Source organism: Thalassophryne amazonica, chromosome 4, assembly GCF_902500255.1.
Source record: "Thalassophryne amazonica chromosome 4, fThaAma1.1, whole genome shotgun sequence".
Classification (NCBI taxonomy): Eukaryota; Metazoa; Chordata; class Actinopteri; order Batrachoidiformes; family Batrachoididae; genus Thalassophryne; species Thalassophryne amazonica.
The window spans coordinates 11,710,372-11,738,366 of record NC_047106.1 but is presented as its reverse complement, the minus strand read 5'-3'; the positions used below and the strand labels follow the sequence as shown (position 1 = coordinate 11,738,366).

The window sequence follows — 27,995 nt, the reverse complement described above, 5'->3', positions numbered from 1 at the left end:
AAGATATAGGAAAACAAACTGTAGCATGTACCAAAAGGTCTTCTTTCTATATCTGGCATTTGTACATAAAACATGTACATCCTGAGGTAGATTTCCATTTTTTTTTTTCAAATTCCATTAGTGGTTGTCAAATGTCAAATAAAACAAATATTAAAGCAAATGCCTTTGATGTGACTCAAAGCAACTGGTTGTTAAGTGCAGTCAGACTCAAAAGGGAATTGTTAAAAGTTTGTTTTCAGAAGCTTATGTTCTTCATAAGCACTCTTGGTTGAGACATTCCCCAGAAACAGACTGTGGCATTCTTTTCGGATCGCACTTCTCTGGCTCAACAGTTTTCCCTGTGTAGTCTGTGCAGAAGACACTGCGACGGCGTTCCCCCTGGCCACAAGTTCGTGAGCAAGCGGACCAAGGCCCCATCTGCCACAAGGGGCAGGGCAGATCCGCACAGGGCCTGATGTCAGTGGGCTTCAGGTCTTTGTCACACTGGCTGGAGAAGAAACCTGCGCTGTCCCTGCATTCCACATTCCTCCTGGACCATCCAGAGCCACAGGTCTTGGAACAGTCTGACCATTCCCCCAACTCCCAGTCAGGCATGCCAAAGGGATGAATCATATGCAAAGAAGGCAACAGCGCTTTTTTCTCCTTTGATTTACTGAAGGTGGCATCTCTGGGAATGAAAAAGCTGTATTTGATCTTTGGAAGGTTGGCGTCTCCTGCGGTGGCCAGCAGTTGGACGGTGATGGCCTCCTTGAGCTGCCGGAAGCTCTGGATCCGTTCCAGCGTGGTGGAAGAGCCACTGTACTTCAACACAGCGCCCAGCACAGGAATGTCCTGCTCCACCGTGGACACAGAAAAGTTACCATTAAGGATGTAAGCGCCGCTCTCTCGCTTCACGGCCAGGTAGTGGCCGTCATGTTTGATTCCTTTGTTGCTCCGCTGTTTGATGTCGATGTTAGTCGCACCGACGGGAATCGTGACGATGTCACTGTATCCATAGCTGTTTGAGAAAAGAACATACGAAGTTTTAATATGAAACAATACTTCTTTTTGTTTCTGGATTGTTCCCATTTTCCTGCCTTCTGTTTGTTTGATCAGCAGCAGGATTTTGGCTGGAAATTAATCGCAAAGTATCAAAATCTACTGTTAGAACCTCTGGTTAACTTTATGTTGCTCATGACAATTAATTTTTAGCTATGTCCCTCAGCCTCTGGCAGTAAACTGTTGTTTTTTCGCTTAAACATTGCATTCAACAAAAGTGGAAAAATTAAGACTTACTTTGAAACATTCAATAAATATATATACAAATTAGGGCTGCAACAAACAATTATTTGGATCATCGATGAATCTGATGGGGTTTCGACACGATTAATCAATTAATCGGATTAGCGGGGAATTTTTAAAAAATGTGCCAGGGAAACAATTTTTCTCTCCTTCCATCACTTTATTTAACAACAGAACATTATTTGAAAACTTAAAATACTTGAAAATCAACAAATCATCAAATGTCCCTTGGCTGTTGAAATATAAAATAATAAAGAATAACATTTATAATAAAGAAAAAAATATTTATTTCAAATGGCATTGCTTTATCAAAGTGCTGAGTTGCCATAAAACAACATTGAAACATATAAATGTTATAAAATATAGGGTGAAAAAAGAGGTATTTTTGTTGCTGCAAATGATCAATTAGCATAACCAGTTAACCATAAAACCTAAATCAAAAACTGTAGCCTGACTCATTATATGTGCAACATTCTCTGTATAACTTGTAAACTATGTGGTCATTTCACAATGACACATGTGACTCATGTCTCTTTCTCTAAAATTGTATTGTAGCATTACTAGTTATTATTACTTTTATTATTGTTGCTATTATTATTAATATATAATTAAAAATAAATTAAAAAAATATTATAATTTGTAATACATTTGACTCTTTTACGACAACAAACGCTGAGCCATTAATTATTATACAGAAAACAAATGCACAAACATGCTGAAATGCCAGCAGCGTAATGCTAACTTTAACATTGAAAACGCCATAGACATGCTAATGCATTAGCATCGGCGTTAGCATAAAATACATCTGTCAACTGTTTCAGAAGACCATAACAGGTCAATTTAACATAAAAAAGGTAAATATTCCTCACAGACATATGCTCTTTAGGGTTTTAGGGAAAAATTAAGATAAAGCGAAATAAAACAAATGAAACTAACGAAGCAGCAGCTCGAAGCACTCCTTCATTGGTTCAAGATTCAAAGCAAAGCTTGGTTGATTATATGGAAGAAATGAAACATTTGCTGTAAAACAAAGCTATTTAGCAACTAATCGATGACTAAATTAGTTGACAGCTATTTTAATAATCAATTTTATTCGATTAACTCCATTAGTTGTTTCAGCTCTAATACAAATAGTTATGATATGAACTCTTTCACTTGAATAAAATTACACACTCGTAATTAACAATAAAAATGATAATGACTATTTATATATGACTTTCCCAATAATAAAAAGCACAAAGCAAAATAATAATAAAAGAAAAATACCAACAACAAAACACACTACAAGAATGGAGAAAAATACCAAAGTAAAAAGCTGATAATACAGAAAAAAATATGATTTATATGTTGTTTTTTTCCTGTTCAAGAGGCATTTTTTGACAGGTGTGACTTATACTCTGGAAAATACTGTAGATTGTTTCTAGGTCAGAAAAAAAAGTTACAATTTTGGGCAGATATGCAAAAATGGTCAAGACAATTACAGAACAGACCACTATTAAAACAATTTTGGACAAACTTGCTGAAAATGTTGCACCTAAATAGTTGAACTATTTAGTATAAAAAAAGTATTTAGTTACACTCAGCATAGTACAGCATACAAGGTCAATATTCATGGATTTCAACCTAAATATTGTGGTGTTTTTTTTTCTGTTGTTGTTGTTGTTTTTGAATACTCACGTTGCTTTGTTGTAGGAGCCTGTGATCTTTCGGCACATCAGACCGTTTCCTCCGCACAGCCCACACTTATCCAGTCGTTTGTTGGATCCGATCACCTGGTCGCATCCGGCCTTCACACACTGTCCTTGGACACACACAGATGTGGTGTCGGGCCCACAAGTCGTCCCATCGATGACCTGCAGGGACACGATGGAGGTGCTGTTGACACGTCAGCCGCCCGCAGTATAAAGAACCAGTTCTTCAATGTGTTTCACTTTAGGATGTTTGATGTATTTCAAGAACCACTGAATGTCTCCTGAAAATGTCAGAATATCTTTTGTTTTGGTTAACAGGTTATTTAAGATGAGGGTTTTTGTTTTTTCCACATAATCACATGCAGGATGTTTATACACTAAGTTCACTTTCTTATAGCTTGATTCATATTCAAACTGTCAGTGCTCAACTGTGCTCAGTCTGTCATTAGCAAGATGTCATTTTTCAAATATTTGCTTCAGAATAAGAGTAAACAGAATGAAACAAAATAAATAAATAAATGCAATGTGAGCAGCAACAAAAGAATGCTACTGCAATATGCTTTTTTTTTTTTTAAGTAAAACAGTGCAAAATGTTTGAAGAAATATGGTCAGCTTGGTGTGTTTTACTAATAATATACTGGTTTATCAGTCCAGCTTTACTGTAGCGTACGGCTAAAGTCCCACTAGAAATGTAAGACGATCACTATACATGTTACAGGTAAAACATAAGAACACATTAATAACTGCACTATGGAATGTTAAGGTTTTGTTCTGGTCAGAATTATGGGCAACTCTGAATTTTAAGTAACTAATTTAAGGGCCCCTTTACACATAAAATGAAGTTGGGCAGAAGAAGCAGGAACTGGGCAAAAATCCGCGAACAAAAAAATAAATGAGGAACCACGAAACATTCCACCTGCTGTTGGGAGGGACACACGGTTGGACAGGTGTGCACGATACAGCTGTGACGGTTTTGTGCATGTGCACAAACACAGTCTGAGCAGCTAGAACGTGCTGCATCACATTGCACCACTGCTGTGGAGAACAAAAATAAAAACCACACACCATTAAAAAAACACTGCAATTTCTAATATTTAATTCCTGTTATCGAGTGGACAATACAAGTATGAACCTTCTGTTCCTCTGTATATAACCCATGGTCATAGATGACATGAATGAAGCAGTCCACTCTTATTCTCCACATCTGCTGGCCCCGTGTCCAATGAGTAGCGCACCAAAGGACAAACACCGCATCATGTGGACTATAGCTCACGTAGGTGATGTGACATTCAGATCACCAGCTGAGTGTACACATGGTAAATGGACTGCATTTATATAGCACTTTTCCATCTGCATCAGATGCTCAAAGCGCATTACAGTAATGCCTCACATTCACCCCGATGTGAGGGTGCTGCCACACAAGGTACTCACAACAGACTGGGAGCAACTAGGGGATTAAGGACCTTGCCCAAGGGTCCATAGTATGAATGAATGAATGAATGAATGAAATTTATTTCAGCATGAATGAATGAATGAATGAATGAATGAATGAATGAAATTTATTTCAGCATCAACACAGTACAGACACAACATATCAAAACAAATCAAAACAAAAACCAAAACCAAAATTTGCACTGTGTGTCTGAAAAGGGGTGGGAAGAAGCTAAGCTTATAAGTTACCCACCCCTATACCAAAAATCCAGTCCAACACATTTTACACTTATACTCAAAAAAAAAAAAATAGGATTCATAAATACATATCCATTTTTGCTCACACTCCTATATATACATACATTCCCCACAGATACATACCATACATTAACAAATTTATACATCATATTTATACATTAAATTCAATTTCCTTTTCCAATATATCCAGAAATTAATAGATTTTTATAACGTTTCTTAAAACAAACTAAAGAACTACATAATCTAATTTCAACAGGACATTTATTCTTATTGTAGTAATTATTTATATACTTGTCCTGGCTGTGTTCTCTGTGTCATGTTAATTTAACATGTCGTGTGCACTGAGCCGTCATTTCCAGCTGTGAGTGAGTGGCTGAGCGACAGTCAGCTGAGAGGTGCCTTGCTGTGACGTTGCGCTCAGACATGGCTGGCCGATCCCCATGTGATCTTGTCTGTTCATAAATATCAGCATGTCATGCAAGTGTGCCCCCCCCGCATGCCACATGTTTTGTGGGGGAGAGCAGGGCCACAATACACATGCATGCCACATGTGCTGAGGGGGGGGAGCTGACACACTGGCATGCCACGTGTGTGTGTATGTGTGATGGTGGGGGGGTAGGTAGTTTGTCACAGTCACATCCATGTGTGTTGCTTGGCAATGCCACAATCGTGGGGCACTTAGAAGACAATTTTCGCAGTTCGAATATGGTCAGCTGCTCTCTACTCTCATACTGGGAGCGAGATTAGCCCCGGCTTTTCTAAGTGTCCAGCGAGTGGTGTTGGATGTTCATGTGTGGCACCTGGAATTTAGCCGACACCTGCCAAGAAGGGGATCGAATGGGCACTCGCTGTCTTTCGGCTGCGTGTGCAAATGGTTGTGGCGACAGCTGTATGAGGCGCTTGAGGCGGCTCCGATTTTTCACGAGTGGCATGCAATTCCTCCGCCGTGCGCCATGTTATGTGTGAAAGGGGTATAAAACATATTCACACATAAATAAAAATGAAGCAGTTTTTTAAAATCAGAGGACTTAATAAAATGTCCAAAGTTACTGAACAAGAACAATAACAATGCTTTCATATAGAGAAATAAACAAACTAACTGACATAAAATGTAATTTATTAGCAAGCTTGAGCTGCTGCCCCCGCGACCCGACTCCAGATAAAGCGGAAGAAAATGGATGGATGGATGGATGGATGGATGTTCATGAATTTACTGTAAATCATCACTTTCATGCTCAATAATCTTTAAATGAGTCACAAAATGGATACATGAATGTTTCCAAGTCAGATATGGTGGTCATAACCGTCATGTCTACATTTTTTTGTGTCTGTCTGCTTTTTTTCAAGCTTTTTTATTGTTGTTGTTCAGTAACTTTGATCAATTTATTACATATTCTGATTTTACAAAACTGGCTCATTTTCATTTATTTCTGAAGAGTATTTGAAATTCTGTCTACAACATTGAGGCATATCAAGAGCGCTGATCCAGACTCAACACTGTATTTGCCCAACTGACACCCATGTATTTTATTTTCAGCAGTTTACGAGAAAAGGATTTTTTTTTTTTTATAAAGTCAAATAGTCAAAGGAAAGTTTTAATATGACTGAGGTTGTAACCTTTAATTTTAAATCTAAATAATACTGTCCATCATAGGTTAATTGACTGAGATCCAGCTCGAGAAACTGTCTGGGTTAAACCCAAAAAGTATATTTTCACTCAGTGTTGATGAGCTCCAAAATTATGGTTACAGTATTTGATTTATTTCTTATCAAGTCAAAATTCCTGATGGGTCACTGAATTTGCTGGAGGCCAAAGAATGAGAAGAGACGTTCCTACACTCCTAGATGTCCCATGTTTCAAGGATTCTGCATTGCTCAGATTTATTTGGCACATAATGGGAACATGACAAATGGTACTGTGTATCCAAGGTCCTATGAACCAAAGGTGCTATACTCCTGGATGCCCTTTATGCTCAAGGCCCTGTTTCCAGGATCTGTGTTCTGTAGGCCCTATGCTCTCATGATCCTTTGTTCCCAGTGTCTTATGTTCCTGGGGTCTTATGTTCTCAAGGTCCTACATTCCCAATGGCCTATGTTTCAAGGATCATGTGTTCCAAGAGTCCTATGCTCTCACGGTCCTAGTTTGCCAATGTCCTATGTTTCAAGGGTCATATGTTGTGTAGCGGGATGAAAGTCCCGGGTCCCAATTGAAAAGACATTCCCGCTAGCTTGGCTAACGGGGAGTTCCCCTTTGGCTGACCTGGTAGAGGAACAGTCTTTTGTGCGAGCCGCGTGGGTTCGATCCCCACCGTCGTCCCGGCCACGAAGGTCCTGCTGCTTCAATCTGGCTTCACGAACAGGATGTGGGTCACAGAGTATGCTAACATGCACCTGTGACTTCGGGACGAAGTCAAAAATGGTGGGGAGATGTGTAGCGGGATGAAAGTCCCGGGTCCCAATTGAAAAGACGTTCCCGCTAGCTTGGCTAACGGGGAGTTCCCCTTTGGCTGACCTGGTAGAGGAACGGTCTTTTGTGCGAGCCGCATGCATTCGATCCCCACCGTCGTCCCAGCCACGAAGGTCCTGCTGCTTCAGTTCCAAGGGCCCTCAATGCCATTCTCAATGCCGTGTTCCCTAGCTCTCTATAGCACATAATGGGAAACTGAAAAAGATACCCAATTCTGCATTGATATGGGCTAATGCGAGAGCCCATCATTGGGTTTTCTGTTCCCCAGCATTGTCATGTGGCTCTTGTTATACAGTAATTGGGCTACACTTGAGGGAACAAAACAAAAGGTTGGAGAAACAAGCACACATATGTTGTGTGGGCCGCCAGAAGAGGATGTACTGCTGGCCCACCACCAAAGGGCGCCCTGCCTGACGTGCGGGCTTCAGGCACGAGAGGGTGCTGCTGCCACAGACACAGCCGGGAGTGACAGCTGTCACTCATTAATTCCTGACAGCTGTCACACATTCTTCATCATCGCACTCCATAAAGACCAGACGTCATCTCCACCTCATCGCCGAGATATCATACTTCATTGGAGGTAATACTCTCAGCCTTTTTGTGAGATTTATAAATCTGTTATTGTGAGCGTTTGCAGGAGAACCGGTCGTTTTTGCGGAGGCTGTGCAAGACGGCACTCCTTTTCATCTGAGACCGCTGCAACATATTGAGTGAGAGGTGGAGGTGGCATTCCCACTGCTGTTGTTACTGGGTGTACACACACCCACACTTGACTGTCTTTGTTCTTCGCCAGCAGTACCAGATCCGACAGTCGGGGACGGTGATCACCTGGGAATTCGGGACTTGGCGGCTCCAGTATTCACCAGGTTCTGTGGGGGCGGAAATCGTGTGGTTCCGGCTCTTCTCAGGACAGACGTCTTCTATCCTCGAGCCTGCCCACACGTCACCTTTGTAATTTGACTGTAATTATATTCTGAGATTGTCTGTATATTCGTTGTGCATGTTTCACAACATTAAATTGTTACCTTTTGGCTCATCTATTGACCGTTCATTTGCGCCCCCTGTTGTGGGTCCGTGTCACTACACTTTCACAACAACATATCCACCATGAGTGTCTCTAGAAAAAGACACGTCTTGCACAAATGTGAATTATGGGTAATGACTGTGATACCTGCCTTACAGTTTTGTTGTGCTCATCAGGTCTGTGGTACATGTGAAAGAAAAACATTCTGGAATGTGTGTGTAGAAATGCTGCAATGTTTTGTGTGTCTACCTTGGATTGAAACACCTTATACTCGCTGCTACCTCTGGCTCTGCAGAACAGCTTACATCTGTCTCGTGGAGAAACGCCGGTGTACTTGGGTATCCACTGTTTCACACTGCCGTTGTGATCCAGGAAGTTTGGGTTGTTGTATTTCTCACACTGCTCTTCTCGAAAACTTTTTCCTGGGGGTAAATATGAAGAATATTCAAAATTATACTTGAGCTAAATATCTTCGAGAATTTCTTGGGTCTGTTGCCTTTTATACTTTCTGTTCCGACCTAGATCGACCTTTTCATTGAGTCTAGTGAGATAGCTAAGTTTATTCAGTGATCTTGCACACAATCCAATAAATGGAAGCCAGTATGAAAATGTTTGCGTTTCACGGCTTCATTTCAAAATATATTTGCGTCATGCAGATGCCAAACTGTGGCTCACCGTTGTTGTCGCAGGGCTGCGTGTTGCAGGACTGGTACTGAACTCGCTGGCCCTCGCAGTATTTTCCTCCATTCTCAGGCACAGGGTTTGTGCACTCTCTATAGGAGAACTCCACGCCTCCTCCACATGTTCGGGAACACTGCTGCCACGGCCCCCATGAGCTCCACTCGCCGTCTAGGGCCACCTTTGGTGAAATCCAGCAAGAAAAAAGGAAAAAAGAACACTCAGAGAGGTTGGTTTGAGCCCAGTGCCAAAGACAATCCCAGCTGTGCAATCAAAACCACAAGTCTGGGCTTCTGGGTTTGTGGCTGCACAGTGAGTTGGCTTGCCGCAATCCCAGGCTAAATCTGTGTTGAAGTTCGGCACGCGCCTGCTGTCTGCCTCTACCCACATTCCTGCTCCATGTGTCACTCACTGCTAGTGGAACCTGCCATGCTGTTGCTTTGTAAAACTGAAATCCTTTTGTGTGTCTTTTTGAGAGTGTGGGTGTTGTTTCTAGATATTTTATGAGTTTGGACCCGTCTGTATCCAAAGTGCCAGCATGTCTGTGACCACAATACAAGGAGAAGATCTCAAAGCAACCAAACTAAAAAGAAACGCCGAGATGTAACAACGTTCCTTGTGGAACTCTGTCTGTTAGTTTCTGTCCTACTTTAGCATCAGATTCTAGTCCTCATTGCCATGGTAACAATACATCCACCAGCGAGATTAAGTGTTCACCCCTCTGATGGTTGGAGTCTTGGTTTGCAGAATTACTCCAAAATATATCACCTTCCATGAAACTTCAGTGAAGAGGGAATAAAAGTCCTATATAGGCTGAGAGTCGCTGGTGATTATCGCGGGATACCGTAGTGTCTAGTGGACCAGGGTCAATCAGATTACTTCCCCAGCAACGGTTGGAACCCATTCACAGCTGGATGGATTGAGACAATGGTGTTAAAGCCATCAACATGTGAACAGGAATCAAACACAAGCCTATATATTAACTAGATTTGTTGGCAAAATCCAGCTGGTGGCGATACTGCTCCATTTCAAGAACCTTGAGTACAGGCTACTATGGGACACGACGACTAACTTGTTGCTTATAGTAGTAAATAGTCCAGCTCTTGGGGGGGGGGGGGGGGGGGGGGGATGAGCCCTGCAAATCAACAAACTTTTACCACCACTGTACTCCTCTCCCACTGAAGTACTGAACACTGACCAAACATGAGTTCAGATACTGAATCCTTTTGAAGAAATGTGCGTCTTCTGCTGGAAAATTTCTAACGTGGTGAGTAGAATGTGAAAGTGTTTTATTGAACTTTTACAGTTGTTTTAAAGGCATCACTATCAAAGCAAGTAAAGGAATTTCACTTTGTACTTTCATCTTCAAATGATCACACTGTGATTTCAGTGTTTTTTTTTTTTTTATCCTTTGGCTGATTTCCATCAAACATTTTATGCAGATGAAAGTCAACCTCAGAATCACCTTTAAAGGGTTTGTTTAGACAAAGGTCAAAGTCACTGAGGTCAGTCGGCTCAAAGGCCAAATCTTCGATTTTTCTTTTTTAATCTAATGTGTACCAAACATGGGGCTAAATCTATAGTTGGGATGAGGAAATGCTTAGTTAAAGTCAATCAGTCAGGTCAAAGTCATATCTGTTTGTCCGCTTGCTGACTCCTGCCAAGTATTTTCGCCAAGTTCCACAAATTTTAGTATGTGCATGAATGTCAGTGCTGGAATTTCCCTTTAAGTAGCAAGTTCACTGGGGTCAAGAAGAAACAAGTCTGAGATGGCCCCTGAGGCCATTTATGCTGGGGTTCATCCACACATACTGCAGAGAGTCTATATGACACCCACAGACAAGACACCAGTCCATCACAGGTTACTTCTCTGCCAAGAGTGGATCCCCATTTACAACCAACATGGCTTCAAGTGTCAGCAAGTTGGTTTTAATGGAGTAGCACATGACCTGAAACTAATGGCACACAGAAAAAGGGGATGAATTCAAGTTATACTTATCTCTTTTTTTCTGTTTTATGGTTTCGAAAATTATTGCCAGTCATGTGACGTTATAATACTCAAATAAACATCTCAATGACCAGTATGGGTCCTTGATGACATTGCTTCATCAATGTTGGTATTAAAATAAATAAATAAATCCAGTTTTTAGCTGGACATGTGGAGGACTCTGGGGGACTGTGTTAACCATTAGGGGATGGTCTAAGGATGTGGACTTTCAACGGACTGATGGTCCAAACTGTGTTCCAGTTCACAGGTCCATGATCTTTATTCTTCTCCATGATCTTCTTCTTCAGACAACTGGTTAATATGACCATTGGACCACTTCTTCTCTGTCTTTCTTTGCATGTTTGACATTTCTTTGTTTTACTTTGTTTCACTTACTTTGTGATTGTTTGTATGGCCAGAGGAGATGGTCACCCCTCTCAGTCTGGTCTGCTGAGAGTTTCTTCCTAGAATCAAGTTTTCTTGACCACTCGTGCTTGCTCAGGGGTTGGGTGGGGTTAGACTTTAGACTTTACCTTTGTGAAGTGCCTTGGGGTGACTTGCGTTGTGATTTGGTGCTGTGTAAACGAACTGAAATTGAATCGACCACTCTTCTAGTTTTCATTTTGAAGCAGGGTATGTTTGACAGTTTTGAAATGTTGTGCACCTAATTATGAAAACTTTGCCCCCTTTCTAGCTCATTAAGCACCTATTGTTTTTGGATAAAGAAACTGTCCTACCATTGGTTGCATCACCTCCTGAGTTTCCATGCACACCCCATGGAGGCAGGTCTGGTTGAGGCTGCAGGGGGTGCCGTCCGCCCAGGGTAAACTGCCGTTCTTAGTGGTGCAGTGCGGCTGGCCGTCCTCTTGACACCACAGCTGGCTGCAGACATCGCTGTCAGAGCTGTTGGGGCAATGGAGAAACTCCTCTCCAAAAATCTGCTGGCACTGTCGGTCCAAGCTGTATTTGGTGCCCGGCAGCTCTCCCGGCAATGGCATGGTGCTGTCCGGCATGTCCAGCAAACAGTCCCCTGTGGTTATGACATGAAACCGGTTATGTTGTGGCCTGTGGAGCTGACTGACAGTACAACTGCTGGCTGTTGGAAATGTGTTGCTCTTTGCATGTGGTGTGACAACAGGGGAAAAAATTCTGGGCAAGTTGCATCCTGACTATTAAAGAGGAATGATTTTAATTTAACAAATGCAGGAAACGTTTATAGGCATCCTGGTATTTGGACATTTTACAGCTTCTAAATCTGAATATTTCATTGTTCCTCTAATGATCTTTTATCCCATTGAATCATCTTTTTGTCTGGAATTGACAATGACGCGTGTCATCAGGAATGAACATTCTTAGCCGCTTGAGTCTTCCAACTGATAGAGAACATATTTTGCTGACACCAGCTGTTGCTTTTGGCAGAGGAGGCGGGGAACAGGAAAGAAGTCCATAGTATGACTCAGTGGAAAAGAAGGTTCAACGATCTTGCAGTCTTGTAAGGATACAAACAACATCAGACACACAAAACAAGTCAGAGATGGCAAATGGGGTGGGAGTAAAGGAGAGAATGTGAAATGAACAGATGTGGAAACACAGGAGGACGGAGTAAACTCTGTACGACACATAATTTGAGGGGAGCGGCGTGTTTAAGCAGGAAAGCTTGTGAACAGTATGGTTTACTCATCTTTGAAACAGACGTCAGAACAGAGCTGGAATACTTCTACTTTGGCAGAATGGATGGATGGATGACATCATGAAAAATGGATGGATGGATAACATCCATCCATCCATTTTCCATGATTTACCATCCAAGACCTGGTCACGATGTCAGCAGGTTAAATAAAGGTTGCCCAGGCTTCCTTCTCTTCTAGAAGAAGGTATTCCCAAGGCAGATGGGATATTTAATTCCTCCAGCATATTGTGGACCAAGGCGGCACAGTGACTCAGTGGTTAGCACTGTTGCACTGCAGTGAGAAGGTCCCAGGTTCATATTTGTATGTTCTCCCCGTGTTTGCATGGGTTCCCTCCCTCTGCCCATTTCTAAAGACATGCAGGTTAGGTGAAAAGGTGAGTCTAAATTGACTGTAAGTGTGAGTGATAGTGTAAATGTGTTTGTGTGTCTGTGTTTGTTGGACCTGCAATAAATAGGCAGCTTGAACCCTTTTTCTTGCCTAGTGACCACTGAGATAGACTCCAGCCCCCCAAAATGGATGGATGGACATTCTAGACCAAATCCAGGTTCAGGTCAGTTGAGGCCTGGCGAGGTCTGTGTGTCACTGCATCCACCACAACACAGAACCGCGTTGGGTCCTGGTAGACAACCACCCAGGCAGGCATATTGGATCAACTCCACCTCCCGAAAGTAGCCGTCTATAGAATCTGCCACACCCAAGTAATGCTCGGGCGTCTCCTTGGCTTTTGCGGCTGTTGGGGTCATCAACACTGAGGCTCCTGCATGCTGGATCATGCTGAGTGAAGACTGCCACACAGCCAATATGTTGTAACAAACTGCAAACACTACGAATCATCTGAGTCTTGTTTTACACAAAGTCTTTCTAACAACACCTCAGAAGAAACCTAGTACCATGGACATTGTCAACTTAGGTCACTGGTTAGGTCTGTAAAACCTCCCGGTGTACATGAGGTATCAGGAGGGAAAAACCCTACTCTGAATCAATTACCAAATATTACAAGGTTGCCTAGAAAATGAAAAAGGACGCTTTCCTGAAATCAGATCTGGAAGGTGAGCTGAGTTTTGAGTGCGCAACTGCTGAGACTAATATGTATTTTCTTCAGTGACAAAGGGGTCTGTTGCCAATCGATACAAGTGTCAGGTCTGGGACAGGGCCTAGGCGTTCTAGATCCTAGCTGCAGAAAGTAGGTGTTGTGATGTGGAATTGTGTAAGATGCTGTGACAGTAGTCGGCAGTAATTCTGACCATGTCCGCTGTCAAAGAACTCGGTGATGTAGAGTGCGCTGCATGGTGACCAAGGCGAGCTCTTGTTAAGCCTGACAAAGCGAGGGGCCATTAGGTAATGTGCTCCCAGTGCTCCAAACAGCTTCTCGCAGGTCTTAGAGTCGTCATGTGGCATACTCAACACATGACCTGCAAAAGGATGGAGAAAAAAGTAGGTTTACAAATGCAGAAATGAGTGAACAAATTGTGATTTATGTTTGGTTAATTCATTGACCCTCTGGGATAAACGTTGGGCAACTAATATGTAGACCAAGGTTCAGGCCGAAGTCTGTGCTACAGACGACCTCTCTATGTTCTTGGACAAGATGCTTTATCTGCATTGTCCCTGTCCACCCAGCTGTAAATGGGTACTGGCCTTTGTTGGGAAAGTAACCTGTGATGGACTGGGAGCATCGTAGACTCCCATCCTCATCCCACTACACTATACAAGGACAAGCACAATGGGCGTCAGGGCCTATATAGGACTGACATCTTCTTCTGTGTGTGTTTATGCTGATGACATTTCATTGTATCTTTTACTTCTACACCCAAATGTGAGCTCACCGAGTTCATGTGCAGCTGTGAAGGCAGCTTGTAGGCCGCTGTCCTCAATAACGGAGCAGCTTCTCTTGGGATCGCACATCGTTCCAACATCAGCCACACCCAAGGTGTCACAGCTGTTTTGTCCGCAGATGTCCTGCAATACAAACACATTAAACAATAACAGCAAGGATATAACGATACAACAGAAATGTTAAAGAAAAGTCGCTTCTGTGAGGTCAACAGTTACCACAGCATTGATGGTTTGACACCTGGCTCCTCCTGTCTGTGCTTTGTAGTACTTTTGACCAAGACACTGATCACAAAAATAACTCTTAAAATGCAAAGGAGGACACTCATTTATGAGACTGTACGTAGAAAAGATGTGTGTAAGTAAGAAAAAACTCATAATTTTAAAAAAGGCACAAGCCGGTTGCAGTCATATGGCCAGCAGTAAGAATCAGCTGTTGATAAATCCCACAGGTTCTAATCCATCACGCTCGTGCACGTTCTTGGTCATTTGCATTCAGCAATGCCCTCAATTAACCATATATGGCAAAAAACATGTTTGTGTTTCTCACTTCACAACATATATCACAATATCACAACAACAGAGCCAAGAAAATAAACTTTTGTGAAAAGGAGATTGGGGTGCTTGTGTGAGGTCACAGCAGTGAGATGACAAAAGTAAATGCTGTGAGTAGCAACACTAGGTGGTGACAATGAGTCCACAAGTAGTTCTGAACACAACAATTTGTGACAGCCATTCTGTCATGGTGTCAGATGTTGCTTCTTATTTTGGACATCACAACCACTTATAGATATTATTTTAACAAGCTTTAAGAAGCTTTAAGGTGCGTTTACACATAACCAAGACACATGGTGACACATTCCTGACATTCTTAACGTGACTTAATGCATCTGAATAGGTTTCTTAATAGTGCGTGTTGGTGCGTGATATTCTTGATATTCGTGGAGCATGTTTTTGCCTGTCAAAAAAATCTTCCACAAATGTCACACACCACCCTTATTTCGTCTCAACTCGTGGAGGTCACAACTGAGCGTGTTGATCCGTCTTGATGAGTAGTGATCCTTAACAGAACGTGACAACGTTCGTAGTGGTTCCTGTGATGGTTCTTGGAGCCCAAACTGTCACGCGTTATTACGAAGTGACACGGAAACTGTCAAGTTTTGACACTACTTGTAAAACGCGGCGTCACATTTCACTGCACGCCACGACGAATCAGTTTTCTGTCACGTGCGCACAATTAAACTCGACTCCAAATGTCGTTCCACAGTTCCTGCTGAAGCTCCTCACGACGTTCCTGCAGGTGTTCCACCTGCTGTTGTAACCGATGAGCGGGAGAACGAATCTGAGCAACCAGAGGAGCGAGAGGAGATTCACGTGCAGGCAGACATCTCTGCACCTCCTCCAGTCCGGCGGAGGAAGAAGCGCGCGCACAATTAAACCCTGATGCACCGCATTCAGTTTGACTGCTGACACCAAGTCGGCTAAAAGTCTCATTTCAGTGCTCTTCAGCGCGCTCCTGCAGGTGTTCCACCTGCTGCATGCGCCTGATGTTTGGGAAAATGGGCGAGACGAGAGCCACATGAAGCCACACATCTGGCGCTGTCCGTCTCCTCCTCTCTGCGCCACTCCATGGCACAGAGCCCAACTACGCATGCAGTCACAAAGTTGTTCTGAAAAATTGGAGCGATCTGAATTCGGTTGGATGAATATGGGTGTATGTGTGTGGAGACAATTTACCTCATTCACAATGTGACAGAACTTAATGCGCTGTTACGCGCAATAGCGCGCAACAACACGGAACACTATTCTTGACCGTGCGTAAGGGTTCCTGATAATTCTCCAGCAACACGTGCCATTAATCGTAACGTGTGGTAAGAGGTTGCAGCAGTTCCTGAGGACACCTGACGCCTCTGCCCCGAATCATCACATTCGTGATCAGCGGCCAAGAATGTGTACTTCATGGCATTCGTGACGTCGTTATGTGTAAACGCAGCATAAACAAGTTCACAAAAGTACCAGCATAAAACATTCCAATTAGCAGAATAAATAGGTTTATCATTACAGTTGTCTCAGAATCTGTTATGGTCCTGTGACGTCACTGTGCTGTCATCTTTATTAAGATAAAATCTGTCTTCGTGAAGTTTGAGCAGCAAAAATAATGTGGGCCAGTTTTTAGTACAAACTTTCATGAGGTAAACTATTTGCTTCCTGCCTTGTAGCAACATGGAGAGATCAGTTTGCTTGTTGCTGAAGTCAAAATCTGCTGTTTAGTTGACACGGGTCTCTTTTGTAAGTTTTGACACCAATGAGGCTACAAATCTGTTTTTTAATTGACATAATCACTATAGTAAAGTCAGACTACCTCATTTTTATCCAGGAAAACTAGATGAGGGATGTTCTAGATGTTCTTAGACCCCCTGTGACTTGACCCACATCTTACAACTATTGGCATACCCTTTTTGATATAATCTCAAAGATTTTGGATTTAAGAATTTGTCCTTCCCCCAGCATAGCTATTCTGGCTGTCCCTCAGATGATATTAAAGTACCGGAGACTCAACGGAGTGTCATTGCCTTTACCTCTTTACTTACTCAATGGAGAATTTTGATTTTGTGGAAGTTGCCTTCGCCACCTTCAATTAAGGCCTGGCTGCACAAAGTCTTTTTTTTTTCTTTTGAAATGGGAAATGGGATAATCTCACTCTTGTTTGTGCTTTACTGTCTGTCTGCCTGACACTTACGTGGCCACTGGAGACAGTAGTTCTTTTTTTCCTTCAACTACTGATCACTCTTCTCTGTGTTTTTCTTTGTTTTCTACATGTTTTTTTTTTCCTTTGTTCCTTTTATGGGTCTTGTTTTTTGCATATTTTTATACTATTTGTGTGTATTTAAGTTGCACTCAAGTATAAGTGGCACCTAAAAAATGGATCTTGAAGAGGGAAAACCCCATATATAACTTGCACTGGTGTATAAGTCGCGCCTTTCTCCATTATCAGCTCCATAATTTGGGATATTTTTGCATTGTTAGCATGTACTTTTTATGACTGGAATTTATTATTTTCTGATTAGAATTTACTCGTATTTTGTTTAGTGCTTTGATTCCTGGAAAAGTCATATATCAATACTCATTCTAATTATTATTGGCAATTACTACAGTGCTACAGAAGTCACAGCACAGTATAAGTTGCAGCACCTCCCAAACTATTTTTTGAAAAAAGAAGCTATTTATATGACGGAAAATACAGTATATTGTGCAATAAAATATATTGATTTGAAAAAATTACTAAGTGTGCAATTATTAAATCGAGGAAATAAATAATGCATGTGGAGGAGGTTGCGCTGTGACGCAGCAATGCTTTCTAGTTGCAGTTTCCCTGTTCAACCACTAGATGTTGTGTGTTCACATGTTCAGAGCTGTGTGTACAAATTGGTAAATTCCACACTTTACGTCAAAATGTGCGTACTTGTGATTTAAGCACAAATCTGTGTGTATGAACGGTTGCGATGTGAGTGCCCCGGAGCTTGAGAGGATTCTGTGCTTAGTTTATCACTCCGCGGAGCACGACGGGGCCATTTTGGATTTGAATTCGCTGCCTTCTTCCACCTGGTATGTGCATTTAGACAGAATGCTACCACCAGAGTGTCGGTTTGGTTTGTACTGATCCCGTTATTATGTTCTTATATGTTCTTAAGAGTCTTGTGTTTTGGCGTTGATCTTCCCATTGAATTAAGTTTGTAAATCTGACCCTGGGTCAGCAAGTGATGACTAGAACATGTGTACCCACAGTCTAGTTTTGGATTTCTTGAAGTGGCTTTCCGTTGGTGAGCCATCTTCCACGGTCAAACCGTTTGTGTTTGCTTTTCACTTCAGTGGGTTTGTGCACTGACATGCGGCTGCTTGTGGATGAGCTAACTTTAGCGCTGCCACAACTCAGCTCTGACACGCCAAAGCCACTTTAAATGGACACACTGCTGAAAATCTGCACCATATATACTAGCCCCCAGTCACAAAGCGACGTCCTGCCACCGCTCTGACCGCCCTGTGGCGAGCACTGCTGGATGGAGTGGAAAGATCCTTCTCAAGCATATTTGTGGTCTTCTTGGATTTTAGTCACACTCATTGTCAGTGTGACGCCTGAGTGCCACATTTAATTTAATGGTAAACAGACTGCATTTATATAGCGCTTTTCCATCTGCATCAGATGCTCAAAGCGCTTTACAATAATGCCTCACATTCACCCCGATGTCAGGGTGCTGCCATACAAGGTGTTCATTGCACACCGGGAGCAACTAGGGAATTAACCTTGCCCAAGGCCCCTTAGTGGTTTTCTGGTCAGGCTAGGATTTGAACCAAGGATCCTCTGGTCTCAAGCCCAACACTTAACCACTAGACCATCACCTCCCCTAAATGAATTTAATTTAACCTTTAGGTTAGTCCCACTGAGACTGAGACCTCTTTTGCAAGGGAAACCTGGACAATTCTAAAGTTTCCTGGTCACCTAACCTGCATGTCCTTAAATGTGGGAGGAAACATGGGGAGAACATGCAAACTTCACACAGAAAGGCCACAGGTGGGAAGTGATCCCATTACCTTTATGCTGCGAGGCAACAGTGCTAACCACTAATCCACCGCGCCGCCCTGTGTGGACCTGGCTTGGTGTGTCCATGTGAGTTGGACTGCACGAGCAACAGATACAGTTTTGGAACAAGGTCTACGATCACACGCTGAGCTGCTGAGTTCCAGGTCCAGATGTGTTCTGAATCATGAGGGTTATTCCTGGTGGTTTTGGGGCAGAGACAAAGCGAGTGTGTCTTCTTCCTACACAGGACGAATATTTGAACTGGGAAAGTTTCATTTCTGACACAGCACACTTAATTCTCTCAAAGTCAACGTCTCCAGCAGCTGGAAGCTAATTTCTGTCTTTGCAGGGGTGAATCTAGATTCGGGGGTTTGGGGGGGGCAGTCTGGGTGCTTCCCCCCACCAAAAATAATAAAAATAGAAATCAATAACCTTTTTTCCTGCATAAGTCAGTCTGGACAGCTAAACATTGACTCTCCAGTCATCAGCAGCAGGGTCAAGTAAAAGATACGCCCACAACTTCTTTCTTCCACTTCCCACCTATTTTGTAATCGTGTTTTGGCAAAAAAAAACAAAAAACTTTTAAAACATTGACTTTCCAGCGCTCAAAATCCTCAATATTTACATTGCTCTTGGCCATTATTGTATATTTTGGGTATTCATGAATTTTGACCCAGACCAGCATGCACCACACCTACTGAGATGCTGAATTACTATTTGCATGAATCTTTTTATAAGTAATTCCAACTCAGCCACTACTGAGTCCACACCGTGAAACTTTTATAGTCAGACAAACAAAGATTAGCAAAGCGTTTAAGTTAAGTGGTTTGGTATATTTGTTTATTAATTTGAACCAACTTCATCAAAATGTTTTGGTGTTATTAAGTAGCCAAATATTTCATTAAAGATGTTCTCACTTCATTTTACTTCAATTCTACACAGAAATGTCCATGCAAAGTCCATTTTTAAACTTAATTTTTTGAAAAAAATATTTTTTTAGAACTTATTTCACTTAACAATGAATTACCTGCTACAATTCCAATTTTGCAAACAATCTGTTTACTTTAAAACCATTTTTAACTTATGTCCAACTGCTTTTAAAACTGTGAACATTTTGTACCAACATATTTTAACAACTCACTAAAGGTGGGAACATGGAAAAACAGTTTTTCTTCCTTTATATAGCACCCCTTGGGCACATTTTGCAGCGTTTTGGGATTACCTTTCATTGCTATGCAGATGATACTCAGTTATACATGCTGATAACTGCTGGTAATTTCATCCACATAAAATCCTTAGAAGATTGCCTTTCATCAGTGAGAAGATGGATGTCTAGCAACTTCCTACTTGTAAAAGATGATCAGACTGAAATGATGGTTCTTGGTCCAGTGAGATATCGACATCAATTTGACCAGTTAACGCTTAGCCTAGGCTGGGTTGTCAGACATTACATTGACAAAGTGGGGAACCTTGGGCTAATTTTTGATCCTATATTATCCTTTGACCTCCATATTAGAGATATTACGAGGACTGCTTTCTTCCACCTGCAAAATATAGTGGAGATTCATCCCATCCTGTTGATGGCTGATGCTGAGACACTGATCCATGCATTTATCTCTTCTAGATTGGACTAATGCAATGTTCTATTTTCTGGTTTACCGCAGTCCAGCATTAGGGCTCTCCAAATGGTTCAAAATGCTGCAGTCAGACTTTTGACACAAAGCAGAAAGTTTGAACACGTTACACCCATTTGTGGCATCTCTTCACTGGCTTCCTGTCCCAGTGAGATCAGATTTTAAGGTTCTGCTACTAGCCTATAAAATTGTTCACGGACTGGCATCTCCCTACTTAGCTGACATAATTAAACCCTATGTACCGGCCCTGACTTTGCGTTCTCAGGGTGCAGGACTACTTTGTGTCCCTAGAATGAAGAAGAAGTCTGCGGGTCACAGAGCTTTCTCTTATCATGCCCCTGTTCTGTGGAATGATCTCCCTGCATCAATAAAACAGTCAGATTCTATAGAGACTTTCAAGTCCAGCCTTAAGACGCACTTATTTTCCCTTTTGTATGGCTAGCATACTGGCATAGTTACCCTTTTGAATTCATTTTATTAGTGAATGGAGCGTGCCACGACCTCAACTTTATCTAAAGTCTGGGTCTTTTAGTGAAGCTTAGGGCTAGAGGCCGGCGATCACCTTAGTATTTCTTTTGTTCTTCTTGTTGCTTAATGCTGACAAATTACACTGTATTCATTGTCTTTCCGATGCCTGATTCTGTTTTTTCTCTCTCTCTGTTTGAGGTGCGGCTCCATCCAGAGATGGATGTGGGGTTGATTTCTGCAACCTTCCCATCCTGTGCACCGGCAAAATTTCCTGTATATTTGTTTTGTAAATTTTTTTTGTCAATTGTGTCACTACCATGGCCTAAGCAGAGGGTCACCCCTTTGAGTCTGGTCTGCTTGAGGTTTCTTCCTCAAAATATTCAGAGGGAGTTTTTCCTTACCACTGTCACCTGTGTGCTTGCTCTAGGGGTTGGTAAACTTAGGCCTTACTTGTGTGAAGCGCCTTGAGGCAACTTTGTTGTGATTTGGCGCTATATAAATGAAAATAAAGGGAATTTTTTTAATTTTTTTAATGCCGAATATACTCAACAATTTAATTCATACAGACTTTCCCCATGAAGGGCTTTTAGAGTGTATGCAATAACCCTTAGAGTCTCCATGAGCATGAGTACTAGTTGCTAAAATATATGTTTTGATGCTGCTTACTGACACAACAGTTGTGGAAAATGGCTCATATGGCATGTGAAGCTGTATGCGGATGATGGTGCATTTTACAGCAGCAGTCAAGTGTCGTGTGTTTATTCTTTACCTCTCTGGTGAAGAGCACGGCTGTGTCGTAGTGCTCTGGATGCCTGTGGCTTGGTGGATTGAAAAACTGCTGCCACACGCAGAAGTTCCTCAGAGCCACGCCTCCATTGCTTGAAACCTGTGGGCCAACCTCCTCGTCCTCCACTACCAGGATCTTCACCACCACCATGTTGACTGAGTTCTTTATGCTGGGATGCTTGTAAAGCTGGGCGGCTATCGACATCAGCGTCAAAATGTAGTGCTGTTAAGGAAAAGCAACAGAATTTTTTTTTTTTTTTTTTACGTGGACATGGACTCGTTTTTGGGTTAAGGTTAGGTGGCTGATGTAGTGAGGCAGATACGCGTAAAATATCGCTATGATTGTTCATTTTATGGTAAAAGCAGCAACATTTGCAGAGACTTTGCTTGATATATAAGAGGAGAAATGCTAGTGCAACACAGAAGTCTGTGCAAAAAAAAAGATATGCAAAGCTCAATTTTTCCCATGATGATCATAATTAGCAAAATTCAAGATGGCCACCACACTGCACTGATGTCAAAATGCTTTTGTCTTATTATTATTATTATTATTATTATTGTTATTATTACTATTATTATATGTCATACAGACATGAACGAAGTGCTGAATCCTTTTCAACCACAACAACATTGATTAAAAAAGGAAAAATTATCTTGGCATGATATCTACATTGTTTTTATGATATATCAAACAATGCATGTGCAAAATTTGGTAATTTTACCATAAGACGCACAATGGCTTCACTTATCTCCCCTGCTAATATGTTTTTGAATGACTTACTTTCAGCTCTGAACACATCTGTGGAAAACCTTTAAGATTCCAAATCATTTTATTCCACTGTAACGTCTGATTTTTTTTTTCTTTTTTACTGTGTGCGTCAGTTTTCACTGGCAAAACCGTTTTTTACTTATCTTGTCCACAGGGTCTTGCACACAAAAATGTATGCCAGTAAAAATAAGATGCAACATAGGTAACATCTGATTTCAGATTCAAGATCAGGTCTGGGCACCGGTTTGAAACTGATGGCCCCAGCAGATGGTTTTACTGATGAGCACTTCCCCTTTAACTTAAAGTCCAGATCATCTTGCCGAGGTGATCAGTTGCAAGAAGACCCTGCACCATCTTGGCCCTTCATGCCCACCCCTGTTCCAGAGGTATATAAATTTCCAAAAACACCAAATTTATAGGTGGCCCGGTCGGAAAGTTTTGCCTCGTTGCCATTTGGCTTCGCTGACAGTGAAGCAGCCCAGCAGCTTCTGTCCACTGGCTGTCTTGGTGATTTATTTGAGGATGTGCTCATAAAGAGTGTGAGGGAGTCTGAAGTCCATGTCCTCTTAGGTCTTTCCTTGATGACATCCGTTTTCTGGGGTGAAAACAAAAATCTGTCCAAAAGCGTCTGTACAGCCGTCTCACGGTTTGTCTGCCGCTTCCAAATCAGTTAATCCCTCCCTGCTGAGAGAAAACCAGGGAAGAATTCTAAAAATGTGGAGGAAGTCTGCCAGCAGATGACTTCAGAGGGTCCATCTGCACGTCACGCACCTCCAGTGAAGTCTAACGTGACCCCAAAATGCCCGATGGCCTGTGAGTTACTACAAAATACCACAGTGTTGGCAACCGAGAAGCCTTTTTAAGTGGAAGCAGATGAGCGAGCGGTCTGTGGCAGACACACGGACTCTCCTACTACTGTTTGACTAAATAACAGCTGGCCTGACATCAGGACTGATATTAGTTACCGGGATCGGAGCACCTTCAACAAAAGGCATAGAGACAAAAACAATCTGGACCATCAGAAGAGGATATCATTAATGTAGAATGTCTTTGTTGGAAGGTGATGATGGTTTGTTGCCAGATTGTGAAACATCCTGCAGGAATGCACTTCAGCGTTCCTCATGTTTCTGTCGCCTGACATCCCATTTCACCTTTCCCTCGCTGCCAAATCATGCTTCCTGTCACAGATTAGGAACTTAATTCCCTGATATGTCAATTAGGAATTAGGGCCAATAATATTTGGACAATGACACATTTTCTTTTGACCCACAATAACATTAACTGATAATGAATATTATAGCACATAGTGCAAAGTAATTATTCACATAGTCAGTTGAGTGGTGGATAAATTACAGCACTTTATGTCTTCTCGTCTCTATAGTCAAGTCAAAATCAAGGCTGAGAGCATGCACTTGTGCTGCACAATGGCGCATCCACAACACCATAGAATCGCCCCATGTCCTGGATGACAACCACCCAGGGAAACATCCAGTCCATGGACTGGTTGGACCGATCACCTCTTTAGAAGCAAAAGGAAACTGGATAATTATTTGCTCAGCAAGTCATCATTCTGGTGAAAAACAAAATCAAGCATTCATCCATGAAATAAAGAAAACATCATGTTTGGCTAAATGAAGTGTTTGGGACATTCTTTAAAAGAACACTATAGGGGAGTCAGAAACACCAAAACACCCAGAAGATCTGAGTAACAAGTGTGGTGGAAACGACTTCACTGGCCAAACCAAGAACACCCTCCAAGCTGTCAAACACGGGCAACTAACAAAATCAGAAAGACGAGCATTTAAAAAAATAACCGGACGAATCTGGAACAGACCAAACTGAACATTCTGGATGTGGAGAGCAGGACAGGACGTGAATCACACCACCTCCATCTGTAAAACATGATGGAGGTGGTGTTATGAGGCACGAATCTGCCAATGAAACTGATTCTCACTTAGTGATGTGAGCCCCCCCCCCCCACACACAGCTTAAATGCTTCCAAACTCATCTTAGACTTGAAGAAAAGTCTGAAAGGAACCCAAGATTTTTAAGGCAAAAAGTGAAATGCTCAGCAATGACTGAATCAGAACCCAAATGAAGAGAGTTTCACTGTTTTAAGGGGAAACACGCTGGAAGTGAAGTGTAGGACAGCATCAGCTGGGAACCCAGACTCTGATGATCCAGGTTTCTAACGACCTGAGACAATCAGTGACAGTGAAGGATTCAAGTCTGTGGTCCCTTTAATGGGAACCGAGGTGGAGCTACAGGTTCAGCTCCCCTCCAGTGGTTGCTGAAAATCTGCACTTTAAGCTCATACACTCAGTACTGGCTTTCAAGTTCATTATTCTGTGGTGCACAGCTAGGTGCATCCAAATATTTGTCCAACAAACTGCGTGCGCGTTGAACGAGAAGAAAATGTGGATTTGTTTACTGGAAACTCGAAAGGCTCAAATCAAACTGAGCTCTGTTTATGTTTCTATCAACTGGGTTTGCAGGAAAAACTGACTTCATGGTGTCTGACCTTTATTTCATCCCCATAGAAGTGGGTCATGGATGAGTCTGCCACCACCAGAGTCTCGATGAACCGTGGCGCGGAAACAAAGCGTCGCAGCCGAGGAACCCTCCGTGCGTCATCATTGCCGTGCGTAAAAGTCTCCCCCCGGTGCTCCTCCGCGCGGCTCTCCTCCGCCATGCGCTCAAACGGGTGGAATGTTCTCCTTTTAATGACGTGGGGAAGCTGGGTTGAGTCCGGCCCCAGACCGCCGCGCACTCTGGGCTCAATGAAATACTCTTTCCCGTCCGTTATGAATGAACCAAAGATGCCGGAGCACAAACTGACTGCGACCACGGAGTTCAGGTCGCCGTCCACGCTCCCTGAGTAGAAACAGCTCCTCAGCAGGCCTTCGCTCTCATCAGTCTGATTCATGAATACGCGAAGATCCGCGTTCATGGACCGCTGAGCGCTGCGTAAAACGTCCAAATCTCTGGCTTTGACGCGCTGTACGCTGAAGGAAGGCGCAATGAAGCTGGTGTCGGGGATGAGGTTCAGAGTCAAATCCTGGCCAAACGCACTGAGGATAAATCTCGGATGCTCCTCGCTCCTCTTCCAAAACCGACGGCTGGTTCTCGCGTTTATCCGGACAGGTACAACATCCTGTGACTGAAACGGAGTGGAGAGTGCCGCGGTGATTACGCACAGGGAGAAAACGATAACACACCTACTGCAAAACATCTTCTGCAGTCGGCAGTGCGTCAAAAATCAGCAGCGTTTATTCTGATGGCGCGTCTTTGTTCCACTCGTTTAGGAATCCAAACACGGTGATGATTTTTTTTCCAGTGCCGTGGAGCCAGTCCGTGTCTGAATCCCAGTCTGTCTGTCTGTCCTCCTGGAGCACTCAGCTGCACCGCTGCGCTCCGGACGCATCGGGCCTTTTTATACTTTCTACTCTCCTGGACACGAGGGGGTTTATTTTTGATTTCCTCGCTTGCTGGAAATTCTCCTCCCACTTGCACATTCATGAGAAACTCACGGATAAAACGGATCCAATCAGAGGAGGCCGACACCCCCCGAAATAACTTGACAGCCGCGCGCCTATTATTAACCCAGCGTGCTGTGCGGCATCTGTACTACGCATAGCTGGAAGTTATTTCTGAGCTGCCTGTGAGTGACAGCTCCCCCCTCCCCGCAGAGCACGGGGCCCCCCACAGAGCCCGGGGCCCCGCCAGTACAACAACAACATAACTGAAGAAGTTTACAAACGTTTGTATAGCAGTAATTTAAAAAAAGTCTTTGTCAAAGTGGTTTTGATGAAGGAAAAAGTAATTTAAAACAACAAATTATATGATTCACTTATGAATGAATGAATTCATTAAAAAATGAGGAAAGGGAGGATAAGAAATAATTCGAGGGAATGATGGATTAAAGAGAGGAAGAAGACCAAAGGAAGGCAGGAAGGACAGATAGAAGGAATGGGTCAAATATGAATGAATGAACGAATGAATGCATGAATGTCAAGAAGAAAAAAGAAATGATGGATGAAAGAAAGGATGGCAAGTATAAGGAAAGGAAGAAAAGAAGACCAAAGGAAGGAAAAAAGAAAAAAGGAAATGGAAAGGAATAAAGAAAAGAAAAAGAAAGAAATAATTAGAAGGAAAAGGAAGCCCAAAGGAAGACAGAATGATGGAACGACAGTCAGAAGGATTGGAGTGAACATGAAGGAAGGAAGGAAGTTGAAATACCTCAGTCTCTCCCAGTTGAAAATGGAAGCCCATTAAACGTTTTATTCAAAAGTCTCAAAAGATATCAAAGACTCAGAGTATTTGTGCTTTTTGACCATGTTTCAATGGCAACTGTCAATCATTTTAATTAGCGCGCACCGAATGTGTTAAACAACCTTACCGCCAGGTGGCGCTGCTGCATAACAAACTGTTTGAGGGGCGCAGACGCAGTAGAGCTGCAGTGGATCACAGCCGCCAACAGGTGTCACTCGTCGTCTGTATTTTATTTGTATGACTTTCTGCGCTGTGAAAAGATGAACACACGACTTTTATTTGCGTTCAAATTAATAAATGAAGAATTTCATTGAATAATAAAAAAAAAAAAATCAATATTTTCTTGTCATTTGTTTTCAGCTTTGTTTGAACTACATACTTTGTTTTAACAATTGTTCTATCACACAAGAAAATAAATTGAATGAGTCCTTTGATGGCATCATCACATTGTCATTACTATGTCATAAAGGTTAGTGAGTATTCTTTACTTCTTTCTTTCGCCCATCGCATTTCCTTGTATCCATCCATCCTAAATTTAATCATTTCTTCTGTTTGCCTTTCCTTCATTATTCCCTTCTTCTTGTTATATTTAATTCCTTCCTTCCTTATTTATTCCCTTACGTCATTCCGTAATGAATTTCTCCTTTGTTACTTTTTCGCTTTGTTCTTTATTTCCGTTCCTTCTGCAGTTCCTTCGTTCCTTGCACCTTCTCTCTTGCTTTTCTCTTTTCCCATCTCTCTCTCTCTTCCTCTTCTCCACTTCTTCAGTCCTCCCTGCTTATTCCTTCCTCCCTCTATTTCTTTCTCCCTTCCTCCCTTCCTCCCGTCTTCCTTCCACCTAACTGTCCCGTCCACCTCTCTTTGGGATGGTGATGATGATGGTGATGATGATGGTGATGATGGTGGTGATGATGATGGTGATGAAGATGGTGATGATGATGGTGATGATGATGATGGTGATGATGGTGATGAAGATGACGGTGATGATGATGATGACCTGTAACATTTTGAGGGCTCCAAGTGGCTGCGCTCTGCAGCACAAACCAGGACTCGCGAACCAATGAGCTCCCTCCGGAACATCGACTCATGTTTCAGTTGAAAATGCTCGCCGGCTGTGTTGAAGCTGGACTTTAAAGCTCAGAGGAG

General features: G+C 42.4%; 1 protein-coding gene across 2 annotated transcripts; it reads right to left on the bottom strand.

Annotated features, from left to right (window-relative positions):
- Positions 1-72: 72 nt before the first annotated feature.
- Positions 73-26,093, bottom strand: LOC117509405 (A disintegrin and metalloproteinase with thrombospondin motifs 8-like). 2 transcript variants are annotated; one of them, XM_034169072.1, is made up of 9 exons: positions 25,099-26,093; positions 21,792-22,031; positions 14,335-14,467; positions 13,753-13,920; positions 11,555-11,847; positions 8,828-9,011; positions 8,402-8,574; positions 2,959-3,134; positions 73-997 (listed from the first exon to the last, which is right to left on the bottom strand). In XM_034169072.1, the coding sequence occupies exons 1-9, from the start codon at positions 25,807-25,809 to the stop codon at positions 253-255; spliced, it is 2,823 nt and encodes a 940-aa protein (XP_034024963.1). In that variant the 5' UTR covers positions 25,810-26,093; the 3' UTR covers positions 73-252. The 2 variants fall into 2 exon arrangements, with proteins under 2 accessions (XP_034024963.1, XP_034024964.1); XM_034169073.1 differs by having other exon boundaries at positions 11,570-11,847.
- Between the last annotated feature and the right edge of the window lie 1,902 nt (positions 26,094-27,995).